This window comes from Palaemon carinicauda, chromosome 32 (genome assembly GCF_036898095.1).
Source record: "Palaemon carinicauda isolate YSFRI2023 chromosome 32, ASM3689809v2, whole genome shotgun sequence".
NCBI lineage: Eukaryota > Metazoa > Arthropoda > Malacostraca > Decapoda > Palaemonidae > Palaemon > Palaemon carinicauda.
Genome location: NC_090756.1, coordinates 76,838,409 through 76,858,844, shown reverse-complemented (window position 1 = coordinate 76,858,844; position 20,436 = coordinate 76,838,409). Strand labels below are relative to the sequence as shown.

The window sequence follows — 20,436 nt, the reverse complement described above, 5'->3', positions numbered from 1 at the left end:
GAAGCTTTCTAATATCATCAAGGCCAAGTGGACTGCTAATAGCTCCTTGCCGTTGATGTGCATGCTCTTCTGACTTGAGGTCCACAGACCCAAGCATTCCCGACCGTCCAGGGTCGCACCCCAACCCAAATCCGACGCGTCTGAGGACAACACGTGGTTTGGGTTCTTGACTGCTAGGGATAGTCCCTCTCTCAGACTGATATTGCTGTCCCACCATTTCAGGCATGCCTTTACTGGTTCGGAGACTGGGAATGATACCGTCTCTAATGTCTTGTCCTAGTTCCAGTGAGAGGCTAGATGGAACCGGAGAGGCAGAAGGTGTAGTCTCTCTAGTGAGACAAACTGCTCCAGGGATGAGAGAGTCCCTACGAGACTGTTCCAACTCCTGACTGAATAAACGTTTTCTTTTCAGCATTAGTTGGACTTCGAGCAGGGCTTGACTGCGAATCTCCATCCCCTAATATAGAATAATCTGGGATGGGATCAGTTGGGACTTTTAGGTTGACCAAAAGTCCCAACTCCCTGGCCAGACTCAACGTCCAATGTAGATCCTGCAGACAGCGAAGACTGGACGATGCTCTGAGAAGCCAGTCGCCCAAGTACAGGGAGGCTCGTATCCCCGATAGATGGAGGGATTTTGCCACAATCCTCATGAGCCTCGTAAACACGAGAGGCGCAGGACTGAGGCCAAATCACAGGGCTCGAAACTGGTACCCCACATTCCTGTAAACAAACCTCAGAAACGGTTGGGAATCCGGGTGTATAGGAATGTGGAAGTATGCCTCCTGAAGGTCGAGAGAGACCATTCAGTCGCCTTCCATAAATGCTGTCAAGACAGCCTGGTAGACTTCATCGTGAAGTTTGTCTTGACAATGAACACATTGAGCGCACTTGCCTCTTACGTACTCCTGCAGTGAACATGGCTGCCAGATCATTGGAGCCATCCCTGAGGGACTTGTTCCTGCAGAGAACGTGGCTGTCAGATCATTGGAGCCATCCCTGAAAGCCTTGTTTCTGGGCTCGAACCTGTGCCGCCCAGTGAATAAGCTCCATTTAGCACTTATTCTTAGGTAATTTACTGCTAAATATACCAGAGAAAAAATGTAAAGGAGTGCTAGGTTAACTAGCTCGCTCACCTATTGGTGTCGGTATAAAATTGGGCGTATAGTCCAGAGGTCCCGCACTATTTAGATTTATCCACGACAGAAACCCCAATAGAGGAGAGCCGTTCAACCTCACTCGGTACTACTAACAATGCATCCGCTCAGAACCCAACTCCTTTTAGCACGAGTATAGTAACCCGCATTTTTGTTGTGCTCTCGATTTTGGTTTATTTTCCATTGAATTATGGCTTCTTCGTCGGTTTTCCAGGAGACACCGTCTAAGTTAAGTACCAAGCAGGGTTTTACTGTGTTTTGAGCAACCTAGATCGTTTAATATTTATATTATAGGAGTTTATTCTCTTCGTTCATTTCGATCTTGCTTGATTTCACTACAGTTGGTACTCCTGTTTTTGAGAGCTTTTAAGTTTCACTTGCGGTGTTACTATGTGTATTATTTTTATTATCAAATATTATTTGTTATTGTGAATATTAATTATTTAGCGTTTAGAATCCTCGTGGTTCAATTTTAGGGCCGATATCATTTACGTATCGTTATGGCTGCCGACCTTCGTGCTAGGCGGCAATGTTATTTTTAGCCATCAGGTGTGTCTTTTGTGATTTAATTATTATGTTGCATACCTTGCCCCAAAATTTTCTATGTGTTTATTCATATAAATTTTAACGCTATTATTATTATAATGAATATTTGTGCCATTACTCCGTTTGATCTGTCTGGTTGGGGATCGTCAGTTGGTAGCCCTGCTGCCTCGTTTCACGTGATCCTCCCCCACGCTCCCCCTCTAGCTAGGTGGTCGACTAGGCTTCTCCCCCCTCCACTAAGGGACCGTTGCCTTCCCTCCTTTTAGAGGGGGTAGTTCAGTGTTTATGGACTTTGTCCTCCGGGTGACCCGGCGGGTTCGTCTCTGTCTAGTCTGGTTGGCCACCGGTCAACAGAGTTGGATCCCGGTGCACCCTATTTTATATTCACTTATCACACTGGTTTATGTTATATGAAACCCTCTGGGTTCCGTTGGCGGTTCTTATCTACAGTTCCGCCCCCCTATTTAATTTATAACAGTTCCTATGATGATTATATGACAGATCACTACCCCGGAGTTCCTATACGAATTGGTTTTGGATATTTTATTTCCCGGCCCGGGTCTTAGCCTCGCCCCGGGAAATCAGACACCCTGTGTCTTAAATTTTTGTTGTTGCATCCTTTTTATACTCCCGGCTCGACCGGAATGGATGGCTATACTGTAGTCTAAGCTAGACTTTTGTTTAGGCCGGGTCCTCCGGACCCGCCCCTACTTAAGAATAGTACAGTTAAGCCCTAATCTTGTGTTAGGCTTATGTTAGGCCCGGGTCCTCCGGACCCGCCCCTACTTAAGAGAATTACAGTTTCTCATATACTATTTACTTTAGTCTTAAGCTAGACATATGTTTAGGCCGGGTCCTCCGGACCCGCCCCTACTTAAGAGAATTACAGTTTCTCATATACTATTTACTTTAGTCTTAAGCTAGACTTATGTTTAGGCCGGGTCCGGAGGACCCGCCCCTACTTAAGAATAGTACAGTTAAGCCCTAATCTTGTGTTAGGCTTATGTTAGGCCCGGGTCCTCCGGACCCGCCCCTACTTAAGAGAATTACAGTTTCTCATATACTATTTACTTTAGTCTTAAGCTAGACTTATGTTTAGGCCGGGTCCTCCGGACCCGCCCCTACTTAAGAGAATTACAGTTTCTCATATACTATTTACTTTAGTCTTAAGCTAGACTTATGTTTAGGCCGGGTCCTCCGGACCCGCCCCTACTTAAGAATAGTACAGTTAAGCCCTAATCTCGTGTTAGGCTTATGTTAGGCCCGGGTCCTCCGGACCCGCCCCTACTTAAGAGAATTACAGTTTCTCATATACTATTTACTTTAGTCCTAAGCTAGACTTAGGTTTAGGCCGGGTCCTCCGGACCCGCCCCTACTTAAGAGAATTACAGTTTCTCTTATACTATTTACTTTAGTCTTAAGCTAGACTTATGTTTAGGCCGGGTCCTCCGGACCCGCCCCTACTTAAGAGAATTACAGTTTCTCATATACTATTCTTTTTATAGATGGTGCATTGTCAGACGACAGCCTGTGCAGCTGTTCTACATCAGCCCTGCGGCCATACTATCTGTCGGTCTCACGCCCTCTGCGGTGTGCAGCTGGAGGACGTCGTGGTATGGCACCCGGATAACTGTGTGGTCTGTTTTGACCTCGTTACCACCCTTGGATCTGACTCGGTGAGTCCCGTTGGCTATGTTGCCTTCTTATTTATTTTACCTTTTTTGGCATACATACACTATTTAGTAAGATATCTATGGTCTTGAAGGACCACTGGGAGTCTGCCCTTTTATAATTCCCACTATTATTTCAGGCATCCCCGGAGCAAAAGTCTGCGGCTCGGGCCACACTGAAAGTGTGGGTTGGTGGTTTTGCCCGGAACGTGAAGTCCAAGCGGCCGTACGTCCTCTCCGAGGACTACTGTTCCCTGATTTACCCCAACGCCAAGTCTTCAGCCGCTGTGGCTAGGCATGTTGCAGCTCCCATCATTGCCCACATTGATGCCACCATAGCGGGGTTTATTGATCCAGAGCAGGATCCGTCGGACGCCCCCGGAGATCTAGAAGACAATGTTGCCTCCATGAACCTGGACGTGGAACCCATGTTATTGGATGATCCAGATACAGGTAGGGTGGTAAGTGAGGCAGGTGTTTCTGGCGCTGAGATTCCTATCCTCAGCCCCTCTCTTTCTTCTTCTTCTGATCGCTCTTCCTTCCATGGTTTTTCTGGGGACCGTGATTCGTCCCAACGATTACACCCGGTTCCCCCCAAGAATAAGTCTAGAACCTTACCTAAAGTTCATAAGCCTCATAAGGCTTCTCATGGTTCTAAACAGAATACAAAACTGTCATCTAAGGCTTCTGGCTCCTCCTCTAAGTCTCGCGACCCGGGAGTTCATTCCGCCACACCTGCTGCTAGCCCGGGCCTTTCCGAATCAGCCATGCTTCGCATCGTGTCGGAGATGCAGGCTAAGTTTGTTTCAGAGATACAGTCTAAGATGGACACGATGTTCTCTAACATCGGTCAGAGACTTGGGGCATTAGAGCAAGGTGCTCCGGAGCGGGTCCAAAGCTCTCTCATCCCGGATGCCTCTAAGCTCCCGCAGTTTGCCAAAAACAACCCTTGGCGTATGGCTCTTCATTCCCCGTTCTCAGACGGAATGTTAACTTTGGAGGGTCTTGGCACTCGTCCCCTAGAGGACTTTGAATTCTTTCCTCCTGGTCTGGCATTTCCATTTCATGGTTATGCCAGGCTTACCGAGGAAGCTTTGGTTCGGTTAGACAAGGTTCCCAAGGAAACAGTCATCTTCCCAAAAGAGCAGGCCCAATCTGTGTGGGCCAGATTCCTGAATGACATCAGCTGCACCAACACTATGTTGACGCCTTATAAGAGCTCTTTTACAATGTTCCTTATGGACAAAAACTCCATGACTCCATGTGTCAATAAGGTAGCAGAGCTTGCCTTCCAATATGCTCTGGAGGAGAAGCCCTTGCCTCCTATCCGAGAGGTGGATCCAATCTCCCTCCTTCTTCCTTCAGGCATTGAGTGTTGGGACAACGTCCATACCACATTTACCTCTGGAAAGCTAGCAGCAGACTGTGCTTCGGTAATGTTTAATGAGCGGCTTCCCCGTCTCCCGGAATCCCTCATTAAACAGGAGTATGATTCTCGCCTACGCGTTGGCCGTACTCTGAACCTGGCCACTTCCACGGAGTCGATAGCCTTGACGTACGATACTGAGAGTATTTTTAAATCTCTCAACAAGGCTACGTTGCAGTCATTATACTACGACCTGTATGACTTCGCTACTGCTAAACGCAAGTGTCGCAAACATGTCCTGGCAGAGGCGACTATTAGGCATGAACCTAATAAGCTGATCCGGTCCTCCTGTTGGGGTTCAAACCTCATCCCTGAGGACCTTGTAGAGGAAGTCTTGGCGGAGGCCACTAGAGTCAACCAGAGCCTTAAAGCCCGTTGGGGTTTGACTCCTAAACGTATATCTGACCCTGCAATTTACCAAGCCCGGGGTAGGAAGAAGCTCCGTCCATATACTTCCATTCAGTATCATCTCCAAGGGACTGGGGTGGAGTTGGATTCAAGGACCTCCTCCTCCGAACAAATTTCGTCAACATTCCACTCCGGATCTGGTCGAATTTGTCCAGGATCTTTTACAAAAGAACGCCGTACAAGAAACGAAACACCTGAAGTTTCAAGGTCGGCTGTTCAGTGTCCCGAAGAAGGATTCAGACAAGAGAAGAGTGATTCTAGACCTATCCCTTCTCAACTTGTCCATTCAATGCGACAAGTTTCGAATGCTTACCGTCTCGCAGGTGCGGACCTTACTTCCCCGTGGGGCCGTCACCACCTCTATCGATCTTACAGACGCCTATTATCACGTCCCGATAGCGAGACACTTCCGTCCGTACCTAGGCTTTCGCTTAGGGGACAAAAGTTACTCCTTCAAGGTGATGCCTTTCGGGCTCAACATCGCCCCAAGGATCTTCACAAAGTTAGCAGAAGTCGCTGTTCAGGAACTCAGGAATCAAGGGATTCAAGTAGTAGCCTATCTGGACGACTGGCTCATTTGGTCAGACACCTCCCAAAATTGCCTAAAAGCCACTCACAAAGTCATCCATTATCTTCAATCTCTAGGCTTCCAGATCAACTTCAAGAAGTCCCGTCTTCTTCCAAAATCGAAGTTCCAATGGCTCGGCCTGCAATGGGATCTTATATCTCATACTCTGTGTCTTCCCAGACCCAAGAGGTTAGAGATTGCAAGGAACACCAAACGCTATCTCAAAGACAAAGTAAGTTCCAGACGACTCCAAGAGAGGATTCTGGAGTCCCTTCAGTTTGCCTCAGTGACGGATCTTCTTCTGAAGGCAAAATTGAAAGATTTCAATCGTGTCTGGCGTTCGAGGGTGAACCGGAAGCTCCGGGACAGGAAAGTCCGCCTTCCTCCCATTCTACGGGAAAGACTTCTTCCTTGGACAAGAGCAAACAGTCTGTCAAAGTCAGTTCCCCTTCGATTTCCGCCTCCGAATTTAATCATTCACACGGACGCATCCTTGTCAGGTTGGGGCGGTTATTCTCAGCTCAAGAAAGTTCAAGGTCTTTGGACTCCCTTGTTCCACCAATTTCACATCAATGTGCTAGAGGCCATGGCAGTTCTTCTATCCCTGAAACGGCTTGCTCTTCCCAAGAAACAACACCTTCGTCTGGTCCTCGACAGCGAAGTGGTGGTCCGCTGCCTCAACAGAGGCGGGTCAAAGTCAGGGCCTCTGAACCATGTTCTAGTAGCCATATTCTCCCTAGCAGCCTTGAACCATTGGCATCTTTTAGCTGTCCACCTGGCGGGAGTCCGGAATGTAGTGGCAGACGCCCTGTCCCGGACCTCCCCTCTAGAATCGGAATGGTCACTCGATCTAAAGTCATTTCGGTGGCTTCTCTCTCAGGTTCCCGGTCTCCAAGTGGACCTCTTCGCCACGGAATCCAACCACAAATTGAGAGTATATGTGGCTCCCAATCTAGACCCTCAGGCTTACGCCACAGACGCCATGTCACAGAATTGGGACACCTGGGAAAAGATTTATCTCTTTCCCCCGGTGAATCTTTTGCTGAAAGTTCTAGACAAACTGAGATCCTTCAAGGGACAAGTAGCCTTGGTCGCACCCAACTGGCCCAAGAGCAACTGGTATCCTCTCCTGCGAGAGTTGAGACTATACCCTCACCCGATACCCAATCCGGTTCTGTCTCAGATAGTACAAACACGCGTTGTGTACACTTTCTCAAACATTCAGAGCGCCCTAACTTTATGGACTTTATGAAGTTTGCGGCTATGCATGGTGCCAATATTGATCCTCAAAACACCTTGTTCCTAGAATCGGATAAACGGGATTCCACCATCCGCCAGTATGACTCTGCAGTTAAAAAGTTGGCAAAATTTTTAATAGACTCAGACGTGAACTGTATGAACTTGAACCTTACAGTTACTTTCTTTAGATCTTTATTAGAATCAGGTCTGGCAGCCAATACTATCACCACTATTAAATCGGCTCTGAAAAAGATCTTCCTAGTGGGTTTTAACATAGACTTAACCGACTCTTTGTTAGCTTCAATTCCGAAAGCTTGTGCCAGACTGAAACCGGTTACTCGCCCTACTCCGGTGACCTGGTTCCTTAATGACGTACTCAGATTGGCTTCTGATACCATTAACAGTTCTTGTGATTACATTCCCCTTCTCAGGAAAACACTTTTCCTGGTGAGCTTGGCTTCCGGGGCAAGAATTTCTGAATTGGCAGCCTTGTCGAGAGACCCGGGTCATATTGACTTCCTGCCTTCGGGAGAGGTCCTTCTTTCTCCTAACAAATTCTTTTTGGCTAAGAACGAAGACCCTCAAAACAGATGGTCTTCCTGGAAAATTATTCCCCTCACGCAAGATCCGTCTCTGTGCCCTGTTACTACTCTTAGGTCTTATTTATCCCGGACCTCCTCTAACTCCTCGGGGCCTCTATTCGTTAGAGAACAAGGCGGTACCATTACTATTAAAGGGATCAGGCAACAAATCTTGTATTTTATTAAACAAGCTAACCCTGACTCTTTTCCTCTTGCACATGATATCAGGGCGGTTGCTACCTCGGTGAACTTCTTTCACCACATGAATTTTACAGACCTTTCCAGGTATACAGGGTGGAAATCACCGTCAGTGTTCAAGAAACACTACCTTAAACATTTGGAAGCCCTAAAATTTTCTACAGTAACCGCAGGGAGCGTAGTTACTCCCAAGTAACTCACAGGTTAATGCCTTGACTCTTTATCTCTCCCTCTTACCTGCCTCATTTATACCCTATTGTATTCGTTGGTCTCGCACCTGAATATTATATTTGCAAATTTTATACTCCTGAGTATCTATATATATTATCACTCACGGCATTTTTGGTACTCATCTCTGATTAAAAGCATCCTGTATTTCCCTTACGCTTATGTTTTTTCCTTTACTTTCCAAGTTTGGTGACATTTTCTCTTGTATAGATTCACTGGGCGGCACAGGTTCGAGCCCAGAAAAGGGATTTTGACGTAGGAAAAATCTATTTCTGGGCGAAGGACCTGTGCCGCCCAGTGAACCCTCCCAGCTCCTCTCCCTTGGAGTCCCCAAACTTTGGGTGCTAAGGAGTTGGGTTCTGAGCGGATGCATTGTTAGTAGTACCGAGTGAGGTTGAACGGCTCTCCTCTATTGGGGTTTCTGTCGTGGATAAATCTAAATAGTGCGGGACCTCTGGACTATACGCCCAATTTTATACCGACACCAATAGGTGAGCGAGCTAGTTAACCTAGCACTCCTTTACATTTTTTCTCTGGTATATTTAGCAGTAAATTACCTAAGAATAAGTGCTAAATGGAGCTTATTCACTGGGCGGCACAGGTCCTTCGCCCAGAAATAGATTTTTCCTACGTCAAAATCCCTTTTATGCATGACATAATTGTACAGCAAAACTTCAAACGCTCGAAAATAGCTCTGAAGTCGACCTGTAAAATCTTGGAGCGTCTCATGGCCAGGCGCCAGGGAGAGTCTATGAGGTTTGAGAAATCTATCTGGGCAGAGGCAGGAACTCCCAAGCCGAGAACTTCTCTCGTGTCATATCAGACTCTCGCTCTATAAGCCAGCTTAAAAGTAGGGAAAGCAAAGGCTGTCTCCCCCAAACTCCTCCTGGTGATAAACCAGTCGCCTAGCAAACGTAAAGCTCTCTTAGAAGAGCGAGAGAGCACTAGCTTATAAAACAACGGCTTCGAAGTAGCTAGGCCTGGTGTAAGCTCTGACGTTTAGGCGAACGAGGAGCAGCAGTTACAAAAAGATCCGGACAAAGATCCTTAAAAATCAGCATGATTTATTTAAAGTCCATAGAGGGCTAAGCAGCTTTAGGCTCCTCTCCGTCTGACAGAGTCCTCAAGGGAATATCAGTAGGAGGGGGAACAGCAACTTCCTCATCTGAAGGAACCTTGTCCGACAATAGCCGAGTCTCAAGCAAGGGAGAGACCTACCGTGGTGGCAATGCTTTACAAGCAGAGTCCACATGCACTGGTGCATTAGTAGCGGACCAGGACGCAACGTCATGTAACTGCTTGACAGTCTGTGAACTGTCAACAACAACAGGTGCGTGAGGACGCACAGCGTCCACTCGAGACTGCTTTGACCGCCTAGTCTGAGCAGTCAAAACAACTCTAGAATGCGGAGGTTGACGCTCAGTGTCAAAACAAGTCAACTCCGATTGTTGGCGAACGTCCTGAACGTCAACAGGAGCATCAGCAAGAGGCCTAACGTCCAAATGTGGCTGAAAATCCACACGAGACCGCATCGAGTGTGGTTCTAAACAACCTGACTGACGTGACTTGGCTACGCCAACGTCAACAGGACGCACAAAGGAACGTTAGGGTGGCTGAAGGCCAGGATCTCGATGAGATAAACGGCTAGGCTCAACGGACTTATCGGCAGAATAGTCTTCCATAAGGGAGGCAAGCTTATTCTGCATGTCTTGCCGTACAACCCATTCAGGATCAACGGGAATGGTTGCGGTAAGAGCCGAGGGTAACGTCTGTGACTGCAAAACCTTGCCTACAAAAAGACTCTCGGAGTCTGTGTTACGCTTTTGTTTAGGCGGCGAGCAGTCTTCCGATGACTGCATAGGGTCAGAGCTGTCCTAATGGTTAAAACCAGGACGCTGGACCTGTCCTGAAAGGACTGACTTTCGCTTAAAGGGCCTCGAAACCTTGTTCCACGGTTTCTTATGCGAAAAGCCTTCGGATGACGAGGAGAAAATCGTCTCTCTCGCCTTATGGTAGGGGTGATCTTGGTAAGATACACCTGATACCATAGAGGGAACGTCTGTTCGCGGATCAAGGCCTCTCGAACCCATAAGTCGTACGACATTACTTCTCCCCTGGGCTTGGGAGCTTGCAAGAGGTCCCGGACTAGGCGAACGACAGGCACGAACAGACGAACCCTCGGTCGCAACACTGATAACACTTTGCACAATATCACTTTATCACTACGATTTTCTGTTTTGCACTTAATTCACTGAAATCGAATTTTTTAACAATTCACATTAGGTATGAATAAAACTGATTTCTACTTGAAGCACGCAATTCTACCCTCTATCAAAAGGTTATAATTGCGAAATCAGTCGTATAATGTAAGCACATTAATACCAGCAAAAAAAAACAGTAAACATATTTTAAGATAAAAAGATCAGTGGCTGGGGAAGAGACTATACACTAGTTCATTCAAAACTACGTTTTCAATCTCTCACCGTACAGTGCCTTGGGACGAGAATAAAAAACTAAAAACGTTTTATCCTTTCTCCCCGTACAGAGACTAGGGACGAGAGTAACGCGAGTACAACGTTACTCGCTTGGGACGAGATAAAGATCGGAACGTTCTCTCTCCTCTCTCTCCCTCCGTCTGTATCTCTCTCTCTCTCTCTCTCTCTTGATTTCGCACCGAAGAGAAGAGCCCACTTATGTTTCGTCAAAAAACAGGTTATTTGACCAAAGGAAAAAACTGAAAGGTTTTTCAATTAAGAAGTTCCTTTAAAATAGAATTTAAAACATTTAAGCTTTGAAAGAAGAATGAACAAAACGTCAGAATCGATTTACTCTTTCTGCAAAGTGAAACCGTGATACTCTCTCTCTCTATCGTAACGATAGAGCGCAAACTGCGTAGCATAAATAAACTAAACGTTAGTTCATCTTTGAAACAGTACGAAGACTATTCAAAGAAAATCTTTCATAAAATATCTACTAAAAATATTCATTTAATAAGTTTTAAATCATTAGCTCTGTAAAAGTTATTTACGATAGAAAGGGCTCAACGTTGTTTAAGTTCGGTTTCCAAGTTAGGACCGCTTACTCTCAGGAAAGGTCGCATATAAACAAATCATTAAAATTTATCTTGATGATTATTATAAATGGAAAGCTAATCGAAGAGGCCTAATAAAGGCGGGTGAGATATAAAATATATAGAGGAAAATCTATAAATAATTTATAATGTGATAAGATAATTGCTAAAAGCCTAAACACACTTCCGTACTGAGGGAAGGGTCGGCCATTTAAAAGTCAAGGAAAGTCCAAAAAACAATCCAAAGTCATCAAAAATTAAATCTATCCAAAAACGAGTTCAAGATTTAAGTTGAAGATAAAACACCTGTACTGCGAAAGCTCAAACCAAAATGAAGTACTTCACCAAATATGTTAAGAAAACTCCAGGTTCTACAGCGAGTATGAATACGTCTTGTCGTCAACGTTGACAGAGAAGAATTGAAGGGTTTGTTTACATGCAAGAGTGGTATCTGGCCGATAGTGGCGCTGGTGGGCACACCCGCAACCTTTATAGCGATCGCTCGCGAGTTTTTGAGTGTGTTTTCTGTCGAGCCGCTGAGTAGCAGCTATTATATATTCACCGGCTAAGTTAAATATTTAAAAAAGGCCGTTGAACAATGCAACAGAGCTGTCAGAGAGGTACTTTCCAGTCAAGAGGAATGTCTTTGCATACTCTCTCAGCTGTCAGGGGCAGAGTGATCCCTACTTCCTTGCATGGCCGAAGGCTTGTTGTCCATTTTGGCTCCCCAACAATAGACTTGTTTGCAACTTGTCTGAACAAGATGCTTCCAGTGTTTTTGTTCACCAGTCCCACCATTTATTATGGTATAGATGAATAAATTTCCTTACATTGATATATAATGTTATATATTTAGTATCATATGCATAAATAAATAGGAGGAAAAATTCCCAAATTTTCTACCACTCTGGAAGATGCTTTCCAGCATCCATATGACAATTTGGATACTTACAACTTTCACCCCTTCTGTGTGATACAATGAATACCGAACAGGCTAACCCTGCGAGCTCCCAAGTAACCACTAGTTTCCGGACTTGTTGATGCTCCTAGTCTAGCTACCGGTGCAACTACCCCAATGGCTCAACCTTATCTGTTAACTAACCGTAAGTGCTGAGATTACACAACTTGGTGACCTCCCTGTCGCTTCACAGGTGGAGGTTGTTCAACATGGCACTGCATAGATGTTTGGATACCTCCTTAGATTCTCTACAGCAGTTTACCAGAAAAATGGGTTGTCTGTGATTGGTGTCATAAATGGGGTACTATTCTGGTCTCATCCTCTATGGTAACTAATAGCTCATTTCCTCATCTACCTTTGCCTAGGGAACCTCTTCTCAGTCTCGATGGTGAAAGGCTACTGCTCAGCCCTGAGCCAAGTCTTCAGACTGAAATGTCTAGACTTTTCCTCTTCTTGGGAACTGTGCATGCTGATGAGGACCTTCCAGCTGTCATGTCCTCCTAGAGAACTTAAACCCCCAACCTTGAATGTCACTAGAGTTCTTCTTAAACATTTTCCATACAAGCTTTTAAGAATGGTATCAGACAGGTTTCTTAAACTTAAGACAATGTTTTTGCTTGTGCTCGCCTTGGTGTAAAGGGTAAGTGAACTTTATGGCATTTCTTATGCTACTAGTCATTTTGAATGATATAAGGAGGTTTTGATAACCTTCCTGTCTGAGATCGTGGCCAAGACACAAAACCCTGCAACCCACTACCTGGTGTTCGAATCCTTCGCCATCTCCTCCCTTATAGACAAGATAAGCTAGTGGAATTACCCATTTCTGTGTTCCGTGAGGCACTACCTCAAGAGAACTCAGTGCTTTAAACCAGTATACAAAAGGTTCTTTCTTAGCACTGATAGGGTGAAAAAGACTGACAATCTGCTGGGCTGGGGTTTGAAATCCACTGAAGGTTGATAGTTTCTTGTAGGGTCTGCAACATCACCATCATTGTGAGCTAAGGAGGAGGGTTTTTGGGAGAGCCTATAGGTCTACCTGCTGAGTCATCAGCAGGCATTGCCTTACTCTCCATGGTCTTAGTTTGGGTGAAGAGGGGCTTGGTTGCTGATCTTATGTATAGCCTACTGTATTTGGACATATGGCCTTGTCACTGTCCCTTGCCTCTGCCATTCATGCGAAATCTGTAACCTTTAAATGTAATTTTTTTTTCATGCTTATAATACAAATTACCCTTTGTTCCAACACGGAGTACTTACCTCAAACTACTTTCTTAGGAGTACCTGGGATCTCCTCCCATCCGACCAGAGTTTTGTGTAGTTTACCCTACTTCCGTTTTCTGTAAGGGTTAACCTCAGGCGGATTGATACGTGCCCTGAGGCTAACCCCGGGTCAGGGAGCATGCTAGCTCAGGTCTCGACCTCCAGTAAGTTCTCTGGTTGCGTCGCGATATCATCTCGACGCTCTCCTTAATCTCAGTGCGACCCTTTGTGTCCCCGACCCCTTTGTGTCCCGCGTGGTCACCACGTGGTATCCCTGTGCTTTCCCTTTGTCTTTCCGTGGTCCCACGTGTTAACCTTGTGCTTCCTTGTTCCTTTCCGCTGCGTTCCTGTGTCTTGCGGTGTATAGCTAGTGCGTTATGGAGCATCCCCGCCGTTGTCCTGGGCCTATGGCCGGGAAGTTGCGTGGTGCTTTCTTGTCCAAGCCGGAGGTAGACCCGCACTCCCTGTGTTCGTCGTGCAGGGGCAGAGTGTGTTCTCCGTCAGACACGTGTCCGGAGTGTGAATCGTGGAACGAAGTGCAGTGGGTACGCTTCGGCACGAAGAAGAAGAAGGCATCCAAGAGGTCGCCTAAGAAGGCTAGCACCTCTTCTCCCTTGGCGTCACCAGGAGTGTCGTCGGAGCGAGTTTCCCTTCCACCTTCCCCTACCCAGAGTAGGGGACAAGGTAAGTCCGTTGCGGGGAAGAAGCCAGAGGCTCTTCCCCAGGAGTCTGTGCTGCAAGATAGTGGGGTAGTGGCATCAATCCAGGCAAGTGTGGGGCCTGAGGGTGAGATTGGTGGGGGTTCTGGAGACGGTGCCCTGGTGCTTGTGGGCCACGTCTCTTCGGATGACCCCATGTGGGGTAAAAATGTCCCTGCCTCTTCGCCCGCATCGTGGGCATGTTTTTCAGGTACCTCTGCAGCTGAAGGCGCCCCCGAGAAGGACGATTCACCGCCTTCAGACCCCCTCGGATTGGTGCCTCCGAGGACGCCCTACAGGTCCCCGCTGAGGATGGAGGAAGGCCTCGGAACCTGGTTTCCCAACGAAGTGCGCTCACGCTCTCCCCCAGCGCCGTCGTCTTCCTTGCCTGACGTGTTTCTTCAGTCCCCGCCTTCCGCAGTTCGTCAGGGCGTTCAGCCAGCGTCTCTTCACGCTCCTGCCCCTCAGACGAGTTATGATGCGTCTTCAGATTCGTCGGTGGTAGCGGTCTCCAATTCCTCGGAAGGCGAAGCCCGTAAGAAGCCCCGTAGGCGTCGTGAGAGGACCCAGAGGAGGCATTCTCGTTCACGCTCACGCTCCAGGTCTCGCCACGGAAGTAGACGTTCCAGGTCCCCCAGGAGGAAGTTTAGGAGGAGTGGATCGCCAGGGGAAGAATGAGTGGCCATTCCCCGTAGCAAGCTCGTTGAACTTACATCTGTTCCGAGCACTTCAGGTTGGCGCCCTAGAGCCAGGACTCCGGAGAGGTTCGCTTCCAGCCACAGGCTCGAACCACGGAGGGACTCGTCATTGCTGACCTCATCGGCCAGGTGTAAGACCGCGAAGGTCCCGACTCAATCCGCCCAGCGGAGGGAGTCACCCCTTTGGTCGGGCAGCCTCGTCTCGTCCTCCAAAGTAACACATCAGCGTCAGGAGAAAGAGAGACAGCTTCCTCCGTCGGGCAAGCCCACGGAAGCCTGGTCCTTCACGGCAAAAGACAGACCTAGGATGGAGGCCCTCGCCAGTACAGCAATGCCCGTCCTTCGTCCAGAGCCATACACGGAGGATCCCGTCGGTGGAGCTCCATCCAGAGAAGCAGATCGCCCGGCGGAGGATGCGGACGGTAACATGGAGGGCTCGACAGCGGAGGACTCAGCATACAGGAGGGTGATAGGGCTCATCAGGAGGCACCACAGGATAGAAGAGCCAGAACCCTCCGCCGAAGAAACCTGGCGCTCTAGCCTCAAAAGGCTAATGGAGGCCCCCGTCCAGCAAAGACCTTCGTTAGCTCTCCCGGTGGCCAGGGACGTTAGGCTGCCTAGAGCCCACGTCAACAGGATCGTGGCCAACCATGCAGAGACCCCCAAATCCCAGAGTTCCTCGAAGTTGCTCCAAGGCCTAAGGTCTCAGAGCAAGTTTTACCTGCCAGAGGGACGGCGGGCAGGGGCCTGCAAGATGTAAGCAGCCCTGGAAGTGTTAGGCCAAGGGGCTCCAGAAGACAGGGCCTCGTCAGCCCCAGTCTGCTTCTCCCAGTCGGGGGCGACGATGATGGAGGAGATAGCCAAGGATCTGGCTAACGTCGACTCCTGGCTAGACTGGTGGGCTTCCGCCCTTGTAAGAGTCTAGTCCTCCTACGACCTCTCAGTTCCAGGAAATCAGGCCCTACTGAAGGAGCTAATTATCTCGGGAGGTAGGGCCTTGAAATTCCTGTCCTACCAGGCCTTAGCCCAAGCATCCAACTGGGTCCTTTGGAGGAGAGAGACTGTCCTGAACAAGCTGACCAGGCGTATTCTGGACAGGGAGGCGAGGGCCCTGAGAAGTCTGCCCCTGTGGGACGATTCTCTTTTCCCCTTGAAGGCAGCAGAGGAAATAATGGAGAGGGTCCGGAAACTCAAGGACGTGGGTGACCCCAGACCCCAGTCAGTGAGAAGGCCCATCTACAGAAGACCTTCATCAGATGTTCCTCCTCCTCCTCGGGCCTCGCCTAGCTAGCCCAGGAGGGACGCCCCAGCAGCTGCTTGGTCTCAACCTTCGCAGCCCTCCCGTAGGGGAGCAGCATCAGCCCCGGCCCCCTTTAGGCCTTCCTACGCGGCAGCCAAGAGAGGACGTTCAGGCCGCTCCTCCAGAAGAAGATAGGGGGAGAGGCCCCCTACTCCTGCCCAAGCCTCAGATGGGGGGATGCCTCAGACATTTTTGGCAAGCATGGAAGTACCACGGGGCGGAACCGTGGGCAGTAACAGTTCTGAAAGAAGGGTACAGGTTACCCTTCCTAGCAGATCCCCCTCCTCTAATACCAGATCTTCGGGCGGAGTGGTTAGCTCCCAAGGACCCCTTGGAGAGGACAACTCTGCAAGAGGAAGTCTCAGCGATGCTGGCAAAGGGAGTGATGGAAACGGTACAGGAACCAAGCCCGGGGTTCTACAGCAGGCTCTTCCTGGTGGAGAAGGCAATAGGAGGTTGGAGGCCAGTCATAGACCTCTCATCCCTCAACAAGTTTGTGTGCAAGACCAACTTCAAGATGGACACCCCGAAGTCGGTCCTGGCGTCCTTGTGGGAAGGGGACTTCATGATGTCCATAGACCTCAAGGACGCATACATCCAAATCCCAGTCCACCCCTCCAGCAGGAAGTACCTACGGGTGAAATGGGGTGCCCAGGCATTACAGTTCAAGACCCTCTGGTTCGGGCTGTCCACAGCACCTCAAGTCTTCACGAGGGTCTTCACAACAGTCTCAGTTTGGGCACACGAACAGAGCATCCGCCTGATTCGTTACCTGGACGACTGTTTGCTACTTTCATCCTCAGAGGAAGTACGGAGGGAACAAGGCGTGAAGCTACTGCGGTTCTGCAAGGTTCTGGGCATCACCATCAGCCTGGAGAAGTCTCATCTGATATCCTCCACCAGGATGACCTACCTCGGGATGGTCCTAGATTCCCGTTTGGTGAGGGCCTTCCCGTCAGCGGAGAGGCTGGACAACTTGGACCAGGTCCTCCACCCCTTCATATCAGGACAGCCCAGGAGGGCGAAGGACTGGCAGAGGTTAATAGGCCACCTCGTATCGTTGGAGAAGCTGGTCCCCCAGGGGAGGCTCAAACTTAGGAACGTCCAATGGAATCTGAAAGAGCTCTGGAACCAAAGGGATTCCCCCCACAAGGTGGTTCCGGTTCTCCCGGAAACAAAGGAAGCTCTGGAATGGTGGCTCAGCCGAACGAACACCCTCAAGGGAATGCCCTTCGCAGCTGAACCCCCCGAAATGCTCCTGTTCACAGACGCTTCCAAGGAGGGGTGGGGTGCCCATCTCCTCGGAAGGTCAGCAAGAGGCAGTTGGACGGACGTAAAGAAGGCTCAACACATAAACGTCCAAGAAATGAGGGCAGTTCGAAGGGCGTCCCTGCAATTCGTCAATCTACTCCGGGGAAACACCGTGGCACTGATGTGCGACAACGCCACGGTGGTGGTTTACATAAAGAAGCAGGGAGGACTGAAATCGAGGGAGTTGTGCGACCTCACGTTGGAACTTCTGGATTGGGCCGAGTCAGAGCAGATCACAATCTCAGCAAGGTTCATTCCAGGAAAGAGGAACGTCCTGGCCGACGGCCTCAGCAGGATGGGACAAGTGGTAGGAACCGAGTGGTCCCTGCACCAAGAGGTGGCCAAGATCATCATCTAGAAATGGAGTTCGCCAGTGATGGATTTCTTTGCAACAAGACTGAATGCACAGCTCCCCATGTTCTGTTCTCCTGTGCCAGACCCAAAAGCGGCGTTAGAGGACGTCTTCCAACATCCTTGGGACAATCTAGACGTATACGCCTTCCCCCCTTTCTCGCTGCTCAGACAAGTGCTCAACAGGGTAAGGAGGGCCCACAACCTGAAGATGTCTTTGGTAGCGCCCTGGTGGCCGGAGAGAGATTGGTTCGCGGACCTAAAGAAACTAGCGTGCCTCCCACCTTTGCCCCTCCCTGACAGGCCAGACCTTCTCCGGTAGCCCCACTTCCAAAGGCTCCACGAGAATCCTCAGTCCCTCCAACTTCACGCATGGAGGTTATCGAGCGTCTCCTGAGGAAGGAAGGCTATTCGGCAAGAACGGCAGAAAGGATGTCTGGGTATTTGAGGCGTTCATCGGCAGCAGTATACCAGGTAAAGTGGGCCACCTTTACTAAGTGGTGCTCCTCCAGGAACATCAGGCCACTGAGGGCCTCCATTCCGGAGATTGCAGACTTCCTGGTCTATCTCAGGGACGTAGTCAGTATGTCTATTCCAGCCATCAAGGGAGTCCGTGCAGCTTTAGGCCAAGTTTTCTTCTTGAAGGGCATCGACCTGGGGGCCTCTAGGCATATCTCGATGCTCATCAAGAGTTTCGAACAAGCATGCCCCCCTTAAGCCGTCAGAGTACTGCGGTGGGATGTAGCTAGGGTCTTGAAGATGTTATCTGAACCCCCGTTCGAGCCCCTGAAAGACATCGTAGACAGGGATCTCACCCTCAAGACTGTTTTTCTGCTGGCGTTGGTCTCAGCGAAAAGGGTAGGTAAGATTCACGGACTGTCTTACGAGGTCTCACACTCGAAGGGTTGGCGGGAGGCTTCCATCAAGTTCGTCCCTTCCTTTGTAGCTAAGACCCAGAATCCAGCCGTATGGGATCCCAGGTTTGAGGGCTTCTCAATACCAGCAATTCCTCGTTCGGACAGCCCGAAGGACTTAAAGTTGTGCCCTGTCAGAGCCGTAAGGAAATACCTGGAGAGGACGGCGAGACTTCATCTTGGTATCAAAAGCCTTTTCGTCTCCACAGGCTCAGTGAAAAAGCCGGTCTCTAAGAACACTATCTCCTTCTGGCTGAGGCAGGTGATTATCAGACCATACAGTAGTGCGGGTGTTCCACTGCCTGGTAAACCCAGGCCCTACGACATTAGGGGTCTAAGTACCTCGTTAGCATTCGAGAAGAATATGGCAGTGGGCCAGATCCTGAGAGCGGGCACCTGGGCTAACCAGTCAACCTTCATGCAGCTCACTATCTAAAGGAATGTTCGAGTAAGTCCCTAGACGGGTTCTCAATAGGAACCGTCATCTCCGCGCTCCATACGATTTAACGGCATAGCCCCAGAAACAACCGCGGGTAGTAAGACCAAGAGACAGGTTCGTTTCCCTAAAACCCCCTTGTTCTTCCTTCCCCCTTCTTCCGCTCGAAGATGGACTCGGGTAGCCCCCTGAGCCAGCTCTGAAGACACGGGATCATCGAAAGGACATGTATCCGAAGAATTCTTGCACAGGTGAGTTACTTAGACACTAACATGAGCTCTTTGTGTAGTTTTCTCCTATGTTTCGTTTTCTGATCAGTACTGAACGTAGCCTCCTATCTAGGTTCCACTCATCCTGCTTAGCTAGGTCTCTGGGTCTAGAAGGCCACTCCCACCTCCTAAAGTGTAAGTCTCCTAAGAAAGTAGTTAGAGGTAAGTACTCCGTGTTGGAACAAATCACCAATTTTCATTAATTTGTATTTTTCCTAACAGTACTTACCTCAAACTACTTTCGGGTAATGGCTCGCCCTTCCTTCCCCGGTGCCTTACTGACCTATTAGGTAACTAAGCTACCAAGAACTTACTGGAGGTCGGGACCCGAGCTAGCATGCTCCCTGACCCGGGGTTAGCTTCAGGGCACGTATCAATCCGCCTGAGGTTAACCCTCACAGAAAACGGAAGTAGGGTAAACTACACAAAACTCTGGTCGGATGGGAGGAGATCCCAGGTACTCCTAAGAAAGTAGTTCGAGGTAAGTACTGTTAGGAAAAATACAAATTACTTAAAATTTGTGATATTTCCATCCCTTCTCGTAAGTCTCTATTATGCTGGAGATGTATTGATCAATTGGTGCATCTTAAAGGTGATGGGCTCCCTACCATTTTATTGTGAAGAATTTTGTTGATAATGGAATAGTCTCTTCATAAGTAATGGTTTTCATAAGAAAATCAATTTTATTATTAGAAAATATATACATTATTTTCCATTCATCCAATGGATTATCTCATCATGTTTTATGATAATGCATTCAAACAACCGGATTCATTTAGTTTCTAATGCTATTTGATATTATGTTTATAAAAGATATTATTCGAGTCTTTGATTCTATAAGCAGTTCGTGTTTTGATTTATAGTGTTCTTGAAGGTTAATGCATGTCGTGACTCAGTAGTGTACTTTTACCTCTGACTTGCTAGGTTTGCTGTTCTGATTAAGTCTTTTCCTACCAGTACAAGGTTACCAGCATTAACTGAGAGTGGAAGATGGTGGCTGAGGGTTACTCTTCAGTCTGCTTTACTATCTTTCATTGTTACTTGCTTATCTGTCCCCAACAACATTGTCTTGTATGAGTGACTGTGACTTTCTTTTGGATAATATTGACTTCCCTTTGTAGTGGATTCCCAACTGTGTCATAGTTTAGTC

At 48.4% G+C, this 20,436-nt stretch overlaps 2 protein-coding genes across 3 annotated transcripts in view; both read left to right on the top strand.

Moving 5' to 3' along the window:
- The window catches only part of LOC137625784 (coiled-coil and C2 domain-containing protein 2A-like), a 165,625-nt gene that overhangs the window by 50,795 nt on the left and 94,394 nt on the right, over positions 1 to 20,436 (top strand). The gene's annotated exons all lie outside the window — the stretch shown is intronic.
- LOC137625419 (uncharacterized) lies at positions 3,089 to 20,434 on the top strand. Its single transcript, XM_068356330.1, has 3 exons — positions 3,089 to 3,379; positions 3,514 to 4,647; positions 20,408 to 20,434. Exons 1-3 carry the CDS (start codon positions 3,209 to 3,211, stop codon positions 20,432 to 20,434), a joined length of 1,332 nt encoding a protein of 443 aa, XP_068212431.1. The 5' UTR covers positions 3,089 to 3,208.